This window comes from Accipiter gentilis, chromosome 2 (genome assembly GCF_929443795.1).
Source record: "Accipiter gentilis chromosome 2, bAccGen1.1, whole genome shotgun sequence".
NCBI lineage: Eukaryota > Metazoa > Chordata > Aves > Accipitriformes > Accipitridae > Astur > Astur gentilis.
The window spans coordinates 45,685,117-45,699,177 of NC_064881.1; the positions used below are offsets into that span (position 1 = coordinate 45,685,117).

Consider the following 14,061-nt stretch of genomic DNA (forward strand, 5'->3'; position numbering starts at 1 on the left):
CAGGAACGTGAAGCTTTTAGGGGCACCACAGCCGAACCTCCCTCCGACAGAGCCTCCCCATCAAGGCTTCAGCTCATCCGGGCAACCAGAGCAGGTGCACGGGCCTCCCGGACCGCCGTCGCCGAGAGGCCGCCGTCGCCGAGAGGCCGCGGCCATGGCGGCCGCCCGCGGGTCCCTCACGGCCGCCCTGAGGCGGAGGGGCGCCGGGCACGTGACCCAGCGAGAGCGGGAAGGCGCCCTCCAGGCGGGGGCGGGGCCCAGGGGGCGGGGCAGGGCGAGCCGCTCCGCCCCCCCGCCGCCGCCGGGGGTGGGAGTCTGCGCCGCAAAGGATGCTGGGAGTTGTGTCCGCCCGCGGCGCCCTTCGCCCTCCCCGGCAGCGGTCCGGCCTGCCCAGGCCGGCCCCTTGCCCCCGGGCCGCCGCGCCGTGTCACGGGAGCTCCTTCTGCCGCCGCGGGTCCTCGTCGTCGCTCGTGTGTGGGGAGGGATGGGCAGAGAAAGGACGCGGCGCTGCTCCTCGCAGAACTACAGCTCCCGGCGTGCGTCGCGCCCGGGCAACTTAAGGGGGGGTGGGGGGAAGATGGCGGCCGCTAAAGCGAGTCGGAGAGGTGGCTGAGGTGAGTCTGGGGCAGGCAGGGAGCCGTTCCTCTGCTTGTCTTCACCTTCGCAGCCGTCTCCTTTTCCCGTCCTTCCGCTCCCTTCCCCGCTCTCCGCGTTTGGGGGCGAGGAGGACGCGCCAGATGGGCGGGCGCTGAGGGGGATGGGGGGGCAGCGGGAGGCTGGGGCCGACCCGCCGCGGCGGGACCCCTCAGGGCGGCGGGGGCGGCTGGCGGAGGCAGGAGGGAGAAGAAGCCGGAGGCCGTCGCCTCACAACCCGGCTCCTCGCACGCTGTCAGCGGGGCAGCCGGCTGGAGGTGCCTCTGTGGGCGCTGCTGAGCGCTGCTCCCCCGCGGGCGGGCTGTCCGTCCGTCCCTCCGTCTGTCCGTCCGTCCGGGCTGCTCACCGCAGAAGCTGTCCCGAGAGGCGTGTGGTAGCGAGCGGGACCCTCCCCCTCCCCCTTGCCTTTCCCAGGAGGGGGCTTGAGGTGCTGCCACCGTTGAGGGGTGCGTGCGGGACGCTCCTGCGGAGGTGGAGGTGGAGGCCTTCCGTGAGGCAGTCGTACATCAAAACCTCGTTGTCAGTCGTGTCTGATGGGGTCAGACGTCCCCGTGGCACCAGTCTGAAAGCAGCGAAGCAGTGGAGGACTGCGGCTTTGGGATTTCCCTAAGCTGGTTTTCCTCAAATGGACCGTAACGCAGCGAGGTATTGCTAAGCGTTAACGAAACACAATGCAAATTTACAAAAGGACTACACTGCGAGCTTTCTTGAATAGCTTCATCTCTTGCTTTAAAGTTAACTGTGCAGCAGGAGCCATACTTTAGAAATTGAGGTGGAGGTTCACAAATCCTGTTACTGAGAACTAATTATAGTACAACTTCTTTTTCGTTAAGCTGAATACATCTAGGGAGGTATCCCGTGGTACTTTGAGCTGAGATACTAGGAAGAAGAAAGATCCTGGTGTCGACTGAGATCTCTGTGCTCTGTTGGAGAACTTGTGGAAGAGCCTGTAACTTAGAACCAGAGATTTAATTTCTATATCAAAATCAAGTTTATTAGCCCAAGTGTTAAACTTTGTAAAGCTACATCAGATGTTTGCTGTGCAAATTGAGTAGGTAAGCTAAAATCGAAGTAACAGCCAAGGCTTTGGGAAGATATAGGTAATGTTCCACTTCCTGAAGCCTTTGTAACACATTCAAAATAATTTGAAACGTTTTCTTGGGTAACTTTAGTATTCAGGGCATCTTGCTGGAAGACTCGGTATATGGATGGTCTTGAACATGCGCTAAAATTTCTCTGAGAAATTGGTGGTTTGGGGCTGAAATCTTGGTTGTAATGCCCTGATCTGTGTAAAGGCTTACGCATAAGTTTTATTTAAGCCTTTTAATATTTGTCTAAAAAAATGCTGCTAGAATGGGATTTATTTCTGATTCAGGAAAAAAGAAATCACAAAAATGAGAATTAGAACAGAATTTGTAATTAAACAACTTTTAAAATGAAATATTTAAGTTTGGCATCGTGTTATGAAAGTGCTTGCAGTTAATGATGAACTTTAACTTCTCTCTACTTCTGATCCAAACTTGTTCAGGAGAAAATAATAAACAGATTTTATATTACATGCAAGTAGAAGGAGACATTAGAAAACTAATCAGACTTGGCAGCTGAACTTAAAGTATAATGAAAGGGGATTACACTTCTAATCATGAAATCTAAATTGTCAGATGTACAGGTTAGAAACAGCTTTGGTTGATATTAGTGGCTTTTAACCGCTGAACCTAATTGCAGTGAAGTAATTCTTGTAAAATTACTGTGTGATTTAAAAAAAAAAAATTGAAGATTTTTTTTTCTTTTTAATACATAAAGTTTTCTGTAGTTGGAATAGAGCAAAAAGTATCTTATCTGGATTTTTAACCCACCATTGGCCACATATATATCTAGGCATAGGAAAGTTGCTTTTAATTTTGCCAGTGAAATGGATATTGGGTTAAACTAGCCTTTGAGATTGTAGGAAGGGTTGCTAAGGAACACTTATTTAATGTGCAGATTTTCTCTTGTCCTAAAACCATCTGCTCAAGACTGAATTCTCTAAGGTGAGGCAGGACAAATGTCCTTTTAGATGTGCCTGTTTACGTGAACTCTTGGGTGAGAGAACAGGGTAGCCACCTTAATATAGCCAGGCTTATGCGTGGCATTGCTTCTCTACCTGAGAAAGCTAATTCAAAATAAAATCAGGTACTTTCACAGAATTGCACTGTGTTATGTAAATCCATCTTATATTGCATTTTTTTGATTCTGGAAATTGTAGTTGGAGACTAACTGTCTATATTTAGGAGTGAGCCTGTGACTTATTAATCTTGCATTGCATTAGCCATTTGCCTACCTTCAAAATGGAAGGCATTGATTAATTTTTCAAATAGGATATATGAGTGGGGAACCAAGTGATGTAAAAACGTAATGTGCAGTGTGTTTTTAATTTTTCAGCTGTTGCCTGCCTGGCTGGGTTGCCTGGATTGTCTTAAATCTGTACTCTTCTTTGGCTTAGTTTGGAGGAATGGGTAGGTGCCCAGCTGGCAATTTCATTTTCCATACTCAAAATCAAGTTAATAATTTATAGTGTTGCATAATAGAATAACATAATGATGGACTTATTAAAAGAAGATACAAGACCTCAGTTATGCTGACTTTCTGTTTCTTTACCTGTAGCACAAGGTTATGTACACTTTTCCATTTTAGATCCTTTACAGAAATCTGTTGTTTTAGAGCAGACAGGAAAAAGATGTCTACTCTTCTGTTTGGCTTTCAGTCCCATTTATAGAATCTCGTGATAATAAGAAATAGTTTCTGCTTATAAACTATCCATTAATTTCAGATCCCAAGTTATTTAAAGTAATGACAAAAAAGTCACATGTAAGCATATAATTGGAGGAAGATGATCAGAACCAATAACTAGAACAAAGTATATTTTTATTCCTTTTAGTGCTGCTTGAATCTCATAGAACAATAAATTGATCTTGGATTTCCTTATCCTAGCCAAATTGGGTAGAATCTCCTTAAAACTAAACTGAAATTTTTTGTTAAGAAAAAGGACCCTTATGTGTCATAAAAGTGCTGATCTGCCTTTTCAGGTGCATACACTAGCATTGTCCTTTGATTATACCTGTGTTTAGAATTACTGTTATATCCTTAGGAAAACAAAATTTCTTTCAGTCCTCCACAGACAAGGAGGCATGACTCTTACTTACCTCTTCAATATCCAGGAGTCAGTTGCTTTGGTGCAGGAGACGTTGTATAGATACATAACATCCTTAACTTCTGGTGATCTGCCAAATATCTCAGAATGACAAGGAATATGTTAAATAGTAACTATTAGACTATTTACGAAAACTAAATTATATCTCATGGTTTGCCATGTCTCTGTTTTTTAACTGTACCCAAGGTCTACTTCATCAAATTCTGGATTTTCTTTTTTCCCCTCTTGATATGTAAAATTTAATTCAGTGACAAACAGCAGAGCAGATTCATAGTGGGAAGCTTCTTATTTTAGTTTAGTTCTGCTTTACTGTAACAGCATCTGTGGACTAAACTTTACCCTAGGCCTAATGAGCCAGTGATTGAACCTTTATGAAGTGGAAATTGTGTAGTTTGTTCTGCATATAGAAGCCAGGCCACCTTCATATTGAATTTTTGGTCCTGTTACACGTCGTAAAATGATTAGAAATCCAGTGAACTACTTAAAAACAAACCCAGGAATCTTCACTTTGAACACCTGTCTTAGTTGCTTATACAACTTTTCTAGTAATTTCTTCATTAATATCTTGTAAAGTTAGTTGATTTTGCTAGCAGCAACAGTGATAATGTTCTAATAAAATTTATTGAATTCCTGATTGCTAGTGTTGGTCAGTAAAACGCTCTGAGTCTCTGGCACTTGACTCCCTTGAACCTCTCATCAGGCTCTTTTTATGTTCTAATATGTCAGTAAATCTGTCTTCTGTAATCTCCCAGCTAAATTCTTAACTACACTCCGAATTAGATATTTCACTTTTCCATGTGTGTCTTGAACATCGCAATCCACAGCACGTGGTTCCTTTTATAAAATTATGCTGCTTCTAACCTTGTCCTTGGAGAGAGACATAGAGGTTTCTGATAGGATAGGGTATTTTAAATAAATTACTTTGAAGCACTGTTTTTAATCACGGTTGCCTATTAGCAAATTGAAACCTTTGACTAAAATACATACACAATGAGAATAAAGTTTATTTTTAGCAACTATGAACGTATTTTGTGACCAAATAAAATATTTATTCTCACATTATCACTGTCTAGAATTATAAGGTTTTGGTGTGCATATATAAACAACTATTATCTGATTTTCAATTTTTTTTTTATTTTATCATTGAAAACAGCAACATTCAATCTCTTTAACTGAGATTTTTTTCGTATTAGTGAAAAGGTACATTTGCAGGGAGTTTGCATTTGGCAGTTAATAAAATCCCAATGTGCTGGTTTAGTATAGAAAAATCTTCAAATGTTTTGCATTTTAATACTAATTAATTAGATGGTAGATTAGGCTATTTTTATCCCCAGAATAGGTTGTTGTAACTTCAGTTGAGTTAATTGTATGAAAATACCGAATTGCATCAAAAATCCTTTGAGCTTTTGTTTGTAGTCAGCTATTGTTTGTAGTAGTTTGCTCTCTGATCTAAAATCTGTATTTTTTGATACTGGGAGAAAAATGTCCTAGAAAGTGCCGCACACAGATTTTTCAACATCATTTTTCTTTTTATAGGACAGAAACCTTTCACAGGCATTTTCACAGAGAAGGGCTGTGGTTTACGTTTGAAGTGGAAGTATCGTGTAGGGCTATACACCGTTTAGCATTGTAAACAGTGGCAGTTCGAAAGGTCATACCAATAAATACAGAGAAAAATGTTTACTCGGGCATCAAATGCAAGAACAGAATGACTAAATTTCAAGAACTGGAAAAACCTACATATAGTCTGGTCAGATAAAATGATATCTGGGTTTCTGTGGTAACAGCCTCTGATATTGGAGCTGACGAATGTGACTTTGGCTCATTCTGCCTAAGTTTCTATGTATAGTTGGACGTAAATTGCCTAAAACTATTGTCTTGACTTAATTTTTTGTTTTCTTTATAGCTTACTGTATTTTTGCAAAATAGAAGACAGATTCCTGATTAACAATGCCTGGCAGTAAGTATTGTTACCTTAAGTACGTTAAGATGGTATTTAGGGGTGTTTACTATTACAGTATTTTCTTTGGAGGTTAAAAATTCTACCAAAATTAAAATGGAAAAAAAAACCCAGATTATGATACTTGCTGTCATTTTTAAGATACTTAAGATCTCAGTATTATCCAGCCTCTGCGTTTGTAAATCTCTGTATATTTTTCAAAGGAACCTAGTATGGGCTCTGCATTTTTCATTTCAGTAAGAAGTTCACAGTTTAATGTTGATAATTTGTGATTTAAAGTATGTTCTGATATAGTTGTATTTGGAAAATAAAAAGATACTCTGATATAGCTATAATCTTAGCTTTGGAAAATTACAAATACCGTTTATAGAAGATACAATTACTATTTAGGTTATAGAGTGATAAGACTTAAATTTTCTCACATTCAAAGTTAAATGAGATTTTTGAGGCAGATGTTTCCGTGAATCAAATTATTATTTACGTTGCAGAGTGGCAAACTTGTCTAACATAAAGGCTCAAGTTATGAAATGTGTTATAATAATATTAATTCCAACTAAATTTTTTTTTTAATTTTTCTATTTAGAAAGATCATGCATGGTGTCTAGTAAAATTACTAACATCAGTCTTTGGATAAAGCAGTCTGCTTTATCCAGAGGATAAAGAAGCCTTCATAAAGTTACAGTACCAATCATATTGGGTGCACTTTAGTTATAGGTTTGTAATGAATTTCACAAATATTTAATTTCATGAGGAAATGTTTGAGCTTTTTTTTCTTTTTTTTTTTTCTTTTTTTTTCCGGTGACTTAAGATTTGTAATAAGCTGTGACTATTGGGTACTTAAAAACATCTTACAGTAATTCTGTGTTGTGTTGTTTGAACCACTGTCATGTGAAATACCTTACTGTAAGTATTTAGGTGTTTTCTGCTTTGTGGTAAATAGTTGAAAATATTCCCCTATATATAGACATGAGTTTTTGTAACAAAATGGTGGCAAATATATATGTATTATATTTACATTAGAAGCAGCTGGCATAAATTGTCCCAACTGCACTATGGTTCAACTTTTGTAATACAGTGAACTGCTGCTGTGTTTCAATTGCAGTGTTTTGTACTATTAAGGCCTGTATCATGATGCTCATTTTTGCTGTGGAGGAGTGTGTGGGTTTTTTAAATAATTAAACTGGAAAAGTAAGATTTTTTTCTTTTCTAAACCAAGTATGCTTATATTCAGAGTCATTATTAACACTATTTACCCTAATGCATGTAGAGTCTGCATTACTACAGAGTCAGATGGAACTTAAAGGATCGCAATATTTATCTGTAGTGAGACATTCAGAACTATGCAGCCATTTATTTCTCTTCTGTGTATATTAATGAGTTTAAGTGTATGGGTGAAAAGAAGGTAACCTAACATATGTGTGTGTATTGCAATTCTTACAAAATAACAGTACTGTCTTAATATTTTTCTTCCAAAAATTGTGGTGATGAAGAAGTATGAGTTGATTTTAATGCAAGCAAGCATCACATTGTGGCTAGTTGTGCTTTTTATCAACGTGCACGGAGATAGCCTTCAAGACTTCGGCTTTGTTGCGTGTGAAAGGGAAAGCTTCTGCCTGCTAATTTAAGATTCTTGGGAGATTCCTCAGGATTCTTTTCAGAGCATATTGACGAAACAGGTTTCTACTATTGTGTTACCTTGAAATCTTAGAGTATTTGTCCTTGGAAAAACTCAGCTGTTTGTAAGGGCTGGGGTTTTTTGTTTGTTTGGTTGGTTGGTTTGTTTTGTTGTTTTTGTTTTTTTTTTACACGGATTTATTTCATCCTACACATCAAGACGTATGTTGAGCACCTTTTGGAATAAAATGTGGAAAAGGCTGTTAAGAGTAAATATTTTTAAAAAAAAGTTTTCTGTCATGCTAGAACAAGTTTTTTATAAATGAAGTAGAATGATAATACCTAGCATAAAGGAAAATTTGATGGAGTTTTTGGGTCATACTGACCACCTCCCTTTTACAGTGTTGTCCTACTTGCTTTTTTGAGTCTCTGTATCAGTTCCTGGTAATATATTTACCCCTTTTTTTGCGGTACAGTAGTTATGGAATATCTAGGTCTAAAAGTGGTGGTTTGGAAGGTCAGGAGAGGCCAAGATACTGGTATTATGGAAGGACTAGACAAGGAGACTTAATTAGTCTGGGGACATTAGCTGTTTCTAGAGACATTTTAGAAATCAGTCTTAAAGTTATTGTACATGAAATGCTCACAGGACAATATACTTTTTATCTCCCTCAATATTAACTGCCCAAAAAATAGGCATGTAGTCAGAACTGGGATGTGGTATTGAGAGGGAGAAAGATGAACACGGGCAGGTAACCAAAGGTAATGTTCTCATTTAACCTCATCTCAGTCATGGGTGCTGGTCTCTGCAGTAGTTGTTCGTTACATGTTGGATTATCAAATTTTCTATTGATGTTGCTGTTCAGTGATCCCATTTAAGAATATGGGGGTATAGCGTTGCATTGAGTCCTTAATGAAATAATGTTAAGGTTTTAGTTTCAATACAGTAATGGCCCATAAACAGAAAATTTCCAGTCTCATCTCTTAAGATGTAAAAGTGCTTGGTTTTGCCTAGCCATGACATGGCATCTGTATTGACGTCTAGTCTGTAGTGGAAGTGTAATGCTGTATAATTGTAGCAGCACTTGTAGCAACCTTGCCAAAGCATTGTTTTTCCCCTGTGTTCTTTGTAGCTATAACTTTATATGTAGCTCCTCTTGTGCAAATAACATGAGCATTGATGCAAGATTTGCTTACAAACATGGTGTCTTCATCTGAAGTTGAAATGCAAGTTCTGAAATGTTGAGAAAGCAAATGTGTTTTCTCACTGCCATTACAACATGAGTAGATTGATTTGAGCCACAGCTGTTTTATTAACTGATTTAGCTATGACTTATCACAAAGAAACCACGGATTAAAAGATTAATTAGTCCCTTTATTTAAAAACAAAACCAAATAACTTGTAACCAGATAGCCTTTGCAGTACAGGCAGTATGTGTTTTTCATTTGTCACAAGTTGGGTCTCAATTTCCCTATTCAATAATTTGTGCAGATAATTTAAAGAAAAAAGCATAGCTAAATCATATATCAAAACATTTGTTTAAGACTCTTTCCTTTTGGACATTGTGCTCCAGATATTTACACTTAATCAGATGCTTGAAACACAGTTTGGTAGATAATGATTTTTTTAAGGAACAGCTAACGTACTTACAGGCTGTATTCCCTGACTTCAATTAAATATTTTACTTAAAGGCAGATTTTTATACTAAAATGAAATTGCTTGGATTAGAAAAATGATGTGTGATACAGGTGAGAACACATGCTGACTATAAGAATGTATTTTACCTGTGGTAGCTATGTGTGTGATTCTTTTTTCTTTCCTTATTCTTTTCTCTTGTTGTTACTTATGCCATTAGCATGCTTAATTATATCTTTGCTTTTCGAGGTTTTGTTAATAATGATTGTTACGTTAATCTGATTTTAGCTGCTGATTAGCAGATCCTTGTATGACTGACTATAACATGTAAATTAAGAGACCAAATAAATAAAAATAAGGATTTTGACAAATGTAATTTTCCCACATTCTTCCCTTGAATTACTGCTGTGAAATTTAGTAATATGAACATCTCCTATGGTATTCTGTCAAATACTTGCCAGTTAGAAAAAGACCACTCTGATTTAAGAGAGACATGCACCAGTTACGTGGAAGATCTTCCGTGATTTGGCCTGTTCTTGGTTACAGTGAAGTGACTGTTTCAGGAACTTCAGAATGCTTCTCCAAGTACCTTCAATGCATTGATTGCTTCTCATTAAACTACCTAACATTTTGTTTCCTCAGCTTTCCAAACACCATGTGGCTTTTTGCCAGTTGTCTTTGCAGAGACTACTAGTCTTCAGTTAGTGTGTACTGGTGGTTTCCCTAGTTTGTGTGAGAAGAAAGTGAATAGAACAATTGAATAGTCTTTTTTATTTGTTCTTGGATGTTACTGCTTTCAGTTAAGTTGCTTCCTGTTAAACTGACAAACCTCACCCCTCCCCCCCTCCAAAAAAAACCCCAAACCAACAGACTTTAAAAATTATAATTTTCTTTTTGAATAGTGCCTCCTTGCCAAGTGTAGGAAGGAAACCAGCACTTGAAATGGAATTTGAAATGAGTGAATTCTTAACTTTTATTTAATGTTCTTAACTCATTTTAAGAGGCAGATAGTCTCCTCATTGGGTTTCTTCCCTCAAAACAGTTTTGGGAAATTGATTTATCTTTTGCTATTCTAGTTTTTATTCTGTAGATAAGTAAGTAATAACAAGATTGTTAATGAGAAGGGAAGATTTCTTTTCCTATAAAATACATTTCTCAAATACCCATGGTGGCTGGAGAGGTATTCCTAAATCTGTCTATATAAATATTTCATGGCTCATGGATTCTAGTGTTTTTAGTGAAAATTAAGCCATAGTTCTAATTAATAACTTTCTCTATCTAATGTACTTTTTTCCTTATCTGGAGTATGTTTCTCATGTACCCTTGATACTTTAAAACCCTAGATGGGACCTTCCACTTAATGAAGCATTTTTCATAATTGCTTTAATTTATTTTATATGCAGTAGAAACTCTATTAGTTTTCAGACAGTATTGTTGACTACTTAGAATAGTGTTAAAATAAATACATTATAATCCTATAAAATTTTCATATTTCGGCTATTACAGAATAGTTACATGGGGGAGTATCTCAAATCATTGTCATCTGCTTGATTCTAGTACCTTAGCAGATGAGAAACACGAGCAGCCCTGTATCAAGCCCATCTTTCAACTGTGTTTCAGATTATCTGTAACTACTGTAATACTATGGTCACAAAATATATAATGGAATCTTTACATAATAATATACAATAAATGCTTTCAGTTTATAAACAATTCGATACAGATTTTTTTTCAGCTGATTTTTAGGTGATTGTCTTTTCTACAATGAACAGAAAAAGTAGTAACTTCTCTAAATGTATCCTTTGGTTAAGTTAAGAAAAAAACCCAGGAACTTGTAGCTGGAAAACTGTAGCTCTTTGTACATCTGTTTATTTCATTCATGATACCCTAAGCAACCTTGTGTGCCAACAGGTTGTTTGCCTCCATATTCTTTAATGAATCTGCAGGGATTTCTTTAAGACTTGTTAACTTTGAATAAGTCTTCATTTTGTTCTTTTTTGTTAGCTGTTAATTCTCTCTTCGTATGCATCATCCTAACTCCAGTTGGGAAGGTTAATGTTTAGGAGCAATTCCATAGAAAGTGAAAATCACTCATATTAACACATTGCAAATAATGTCTATTAGCATCATTAACATTGTTTCTCCTTTCATTCTTTCCATTTGTTTTGGAACACACTTTGGTATAGCCAAGAAATCAAGAATTTTGTTTCATCCATTCCTTGTCAAAACCTGAAGACTTTATTGCACACGTTTATGTGTGGACCATCTGGGCATATAACATAGGAAATCAAATGCTTTAGAGATGAACTTAATTCTGCCCCCATCAAAGCCTTTATGTGCTTTTAAACTACACATGGACAGTTCACCAAATGTTAAAATGTACCTTAATAGTTTTTTTTCAGGTTTTATTAAAATATGGCTGTCATTGTTATTTACAGAAATCACTTTGCAACTGGTTTTCCTATCAGTCGATTAACCTTCATGTGCAGCATTGCTTGCTATTGATTTCTCAATCATGGGACGAAAGGGTAAGAAGGCTCATGCTGATTATGCATGCAAGTGCCCTATTTTTTTATGCATGACAACAAAGAAAAATTGATTTTTGGGAGGGGGATAAGTTTTCTACTCTGTGATTAAATGCATGTCTCTGTGGAAAGACCAGGGTAAACTGCTTTTAAAAATATTTTGGCTTTCCATTTACATGGTAGATGGACTTTCTTTCCCATCATCAACCACTAGGATCTCCAGTGGCTCTCTAGAGAATCAGGCACCTTGTGAATTGATGAAGATGGAAGTTAGCTGTATACATGACTCTTGGCTTTCAAAGAGTGCTATTTCATTTCTAGAAAGTTACATTATTCAAGATTAATTAATGCAGGAATTGGACAGGAATGAGAAAAAGTTGGGGTAGGTAGATGAATGAGACTCTTCCTCATCTATTAACTTGTCGATTTCAGCTAATGATCATGTTCAAAAGTGACAGTTCCAGATTTTGCTGGTTTGAAGGTGCTTAGCTGAACAGCCAAAGTTCTGCTTGATTCCATATTCTGGAGTTTGTGTCTATGAAGTATACTAGCAAATTCTGTTTGTAGCTGATGTGTTCAAGGGAATGACCTGTGACTTACTGGTAACCAGCTTGCTCAAAGAATACAAGTCTTTTGGTACCCACGTAGAGGTCAGTATGAAATTTTCTAACAGAAGGGACATGTCATAACTGTTCACATTTGAAAAGTTAAAACAATTTTAGAATTCTTGTCTTGCACAGGAATATTTAAGAATCTTAAGACTAGCAAGTAATTTGTAAACTAGGAAACCTCTTAATTTGCCTAAGTGCAAAATACAAAAACCAAATTAGTTAAATCTATTTGTGGAGTACTTGCTGTTTCCTTGAACAGAAGTTTAAATCGGTAAATGTATTTGTGTAGAGTGAATATTGCAGTAGTCTGACTTGCATTTAATTCAGAGCAAAAAAGATTTCATTGTATCTAAAGAACTGTCTAGCTTTTGATAATTTACATGTGCAAATAACTGAGCCCATGAAATTAATGCTACTGAAGTACTGGTATTTTGAGTTTGAGAACTTTGGCTTCTTTCAAATACTGTTTTTCTAAACTGGAAACATGGAAATAAGAATTAATCTTTTGTAAAGATGTGCAAAATCCCCAACAATTATGTGAGAAAAGGTAAATATTTGATTTCAAAATAAGTGTATTGTTACTTCTTTTTAAATTCAGTGGCTTTTTAAAAAATATTTATACTATGTAAAGTCTAAGTAGAATTCTAGACCCCAAGATTTTAAAAAATAGTTGGTTCCTGTATAAGTCAGCTTCCCTTTTCATGTCCAACTTGATATCTGTTAAAAGTCTCAGTCCTGTCATTTTTCAAGAAGAGCAAAATTGTGATTCTAAATTGTACTTGGACACGTTACAGTATTTTGCTGATTAAGGTCTGTACTTTGGATTGAAATGGGCACTCCAAGTCTTTAATTGTGGCTTGAGAATGCTTATTCATTCCTTAGTAAGAGAATGAGTAAGGAGTTTCAACCTAGCACTTAGCTATATCATTATATTAAATCAGTACTCCTTCCTTTTGTAAAGCTGTTAATATTAAGGAAATATGTGAAGAAAAATCTTCACAGATATTTTGTCGATACACTTCTGTAGTTCTAACAAGTACAGAATAATGTATGCAAATAAAACAGATTTTTGCATTTTCATTAAACTAGAACGTAACTGTTTAATGATTAGAAAAGGACTTTAAGATGCTGGTACCCTACTTTTGAACTTCACAGTTTCTTTCGTTATTCTGACCTTAGAATCAAGACATTTGCTGAAAGGCAGGACTGTTCATGGTATTTCGGTGATCATTTTTGTTCTGAGATGTTAAGTAATCCATATGTGCTACTGCCCTAAGTCTGAGATCTTAAATGTACCATTAATTGTAATTTTACTGCACTTACAATGGTAGCTTGTATAATTTACAATATCTCTGCTAGATGGTTGGCTTTGCATTAGCCCTTACTGAACAGACTATCAACATACCATGTCCTAATGCTCTGCCTAGAGTTGTGTCCAGATCCATGCTCTTGTCCTGGTTTTCTGTTGATGCCCTTTTCTTCCCCTCCCCTTTCATCCTCAAAATGCACACATATACAAGGGGTGTTGTTTTAAAGGCAATGGCTTAATTCACGTGAATTCCTGTAGCAAAAGAGAAGGGAGCAGCAAGTGTTCAACCAACAAAATAAGTATTCCTTGCTGGGAATGAGGGCTGTGTCCAGTGATCTATGAGGAAATGCAGTGGGAAAGGGAGTGTGGAAAATCTATTTTAGAACTTCTAAAACTAGAACTGGGTGCGGGGGGAGTGGCATGGAGAAAATCCCTGTCAGCTGTCTGCCTTGCTCTCTGAAGCTGGGACTGGGAAGAAAAGGTATGACCAGCTTGAGCATCTGGGAGGGGTTCTGATAGCCTGGGCTTAAGTAGCAGTCACCAAAGGTTACTGAGGCATTTC

At 37.7% G+C, this 14,061-nt stretch overlaps 1 protein-coding gene across 4 annotated transcripts in view; it reads left to right on the forward strand.

Annotated features, from left to right (window-relative positions):
- Positions 1-386: 386 nt before the first annotated feature.
- EFR3A (EFR3 homolog A) overlaps positions 387-14,061 on the forward strand; it is a 94,535-nt gene continuing 80,860 nt past the window's right edge. Inside the window, exons 1-4 of one of the 4 annotated variants that reach the window (XM_049822618.1) lie at positions 561-614; positions 3,076-3,149; positions 5,751-5,804; positions 11,493-11,582. In XM_049822618.1, the coding sequence (XP_049678575.1) occupies positions 11,570-11,582 (13 nt within the window). In that variant the 5' untranslated portion in view covers positions 561-614; positions 3,076-3,149; positions 5,751-5,804; positions 11,493-11,569. Of the gene's footprint in view, positions 615-3,075; positions 3,150-5,750; positions 5,805-11,492; positions 11,583-14,061 lie in introns of all 4 variants that reach the window. The other 3 variants (XM_049822609.1, XM_049822639.1, XM_049822629.1) reach the window with 3 other exon arrangements.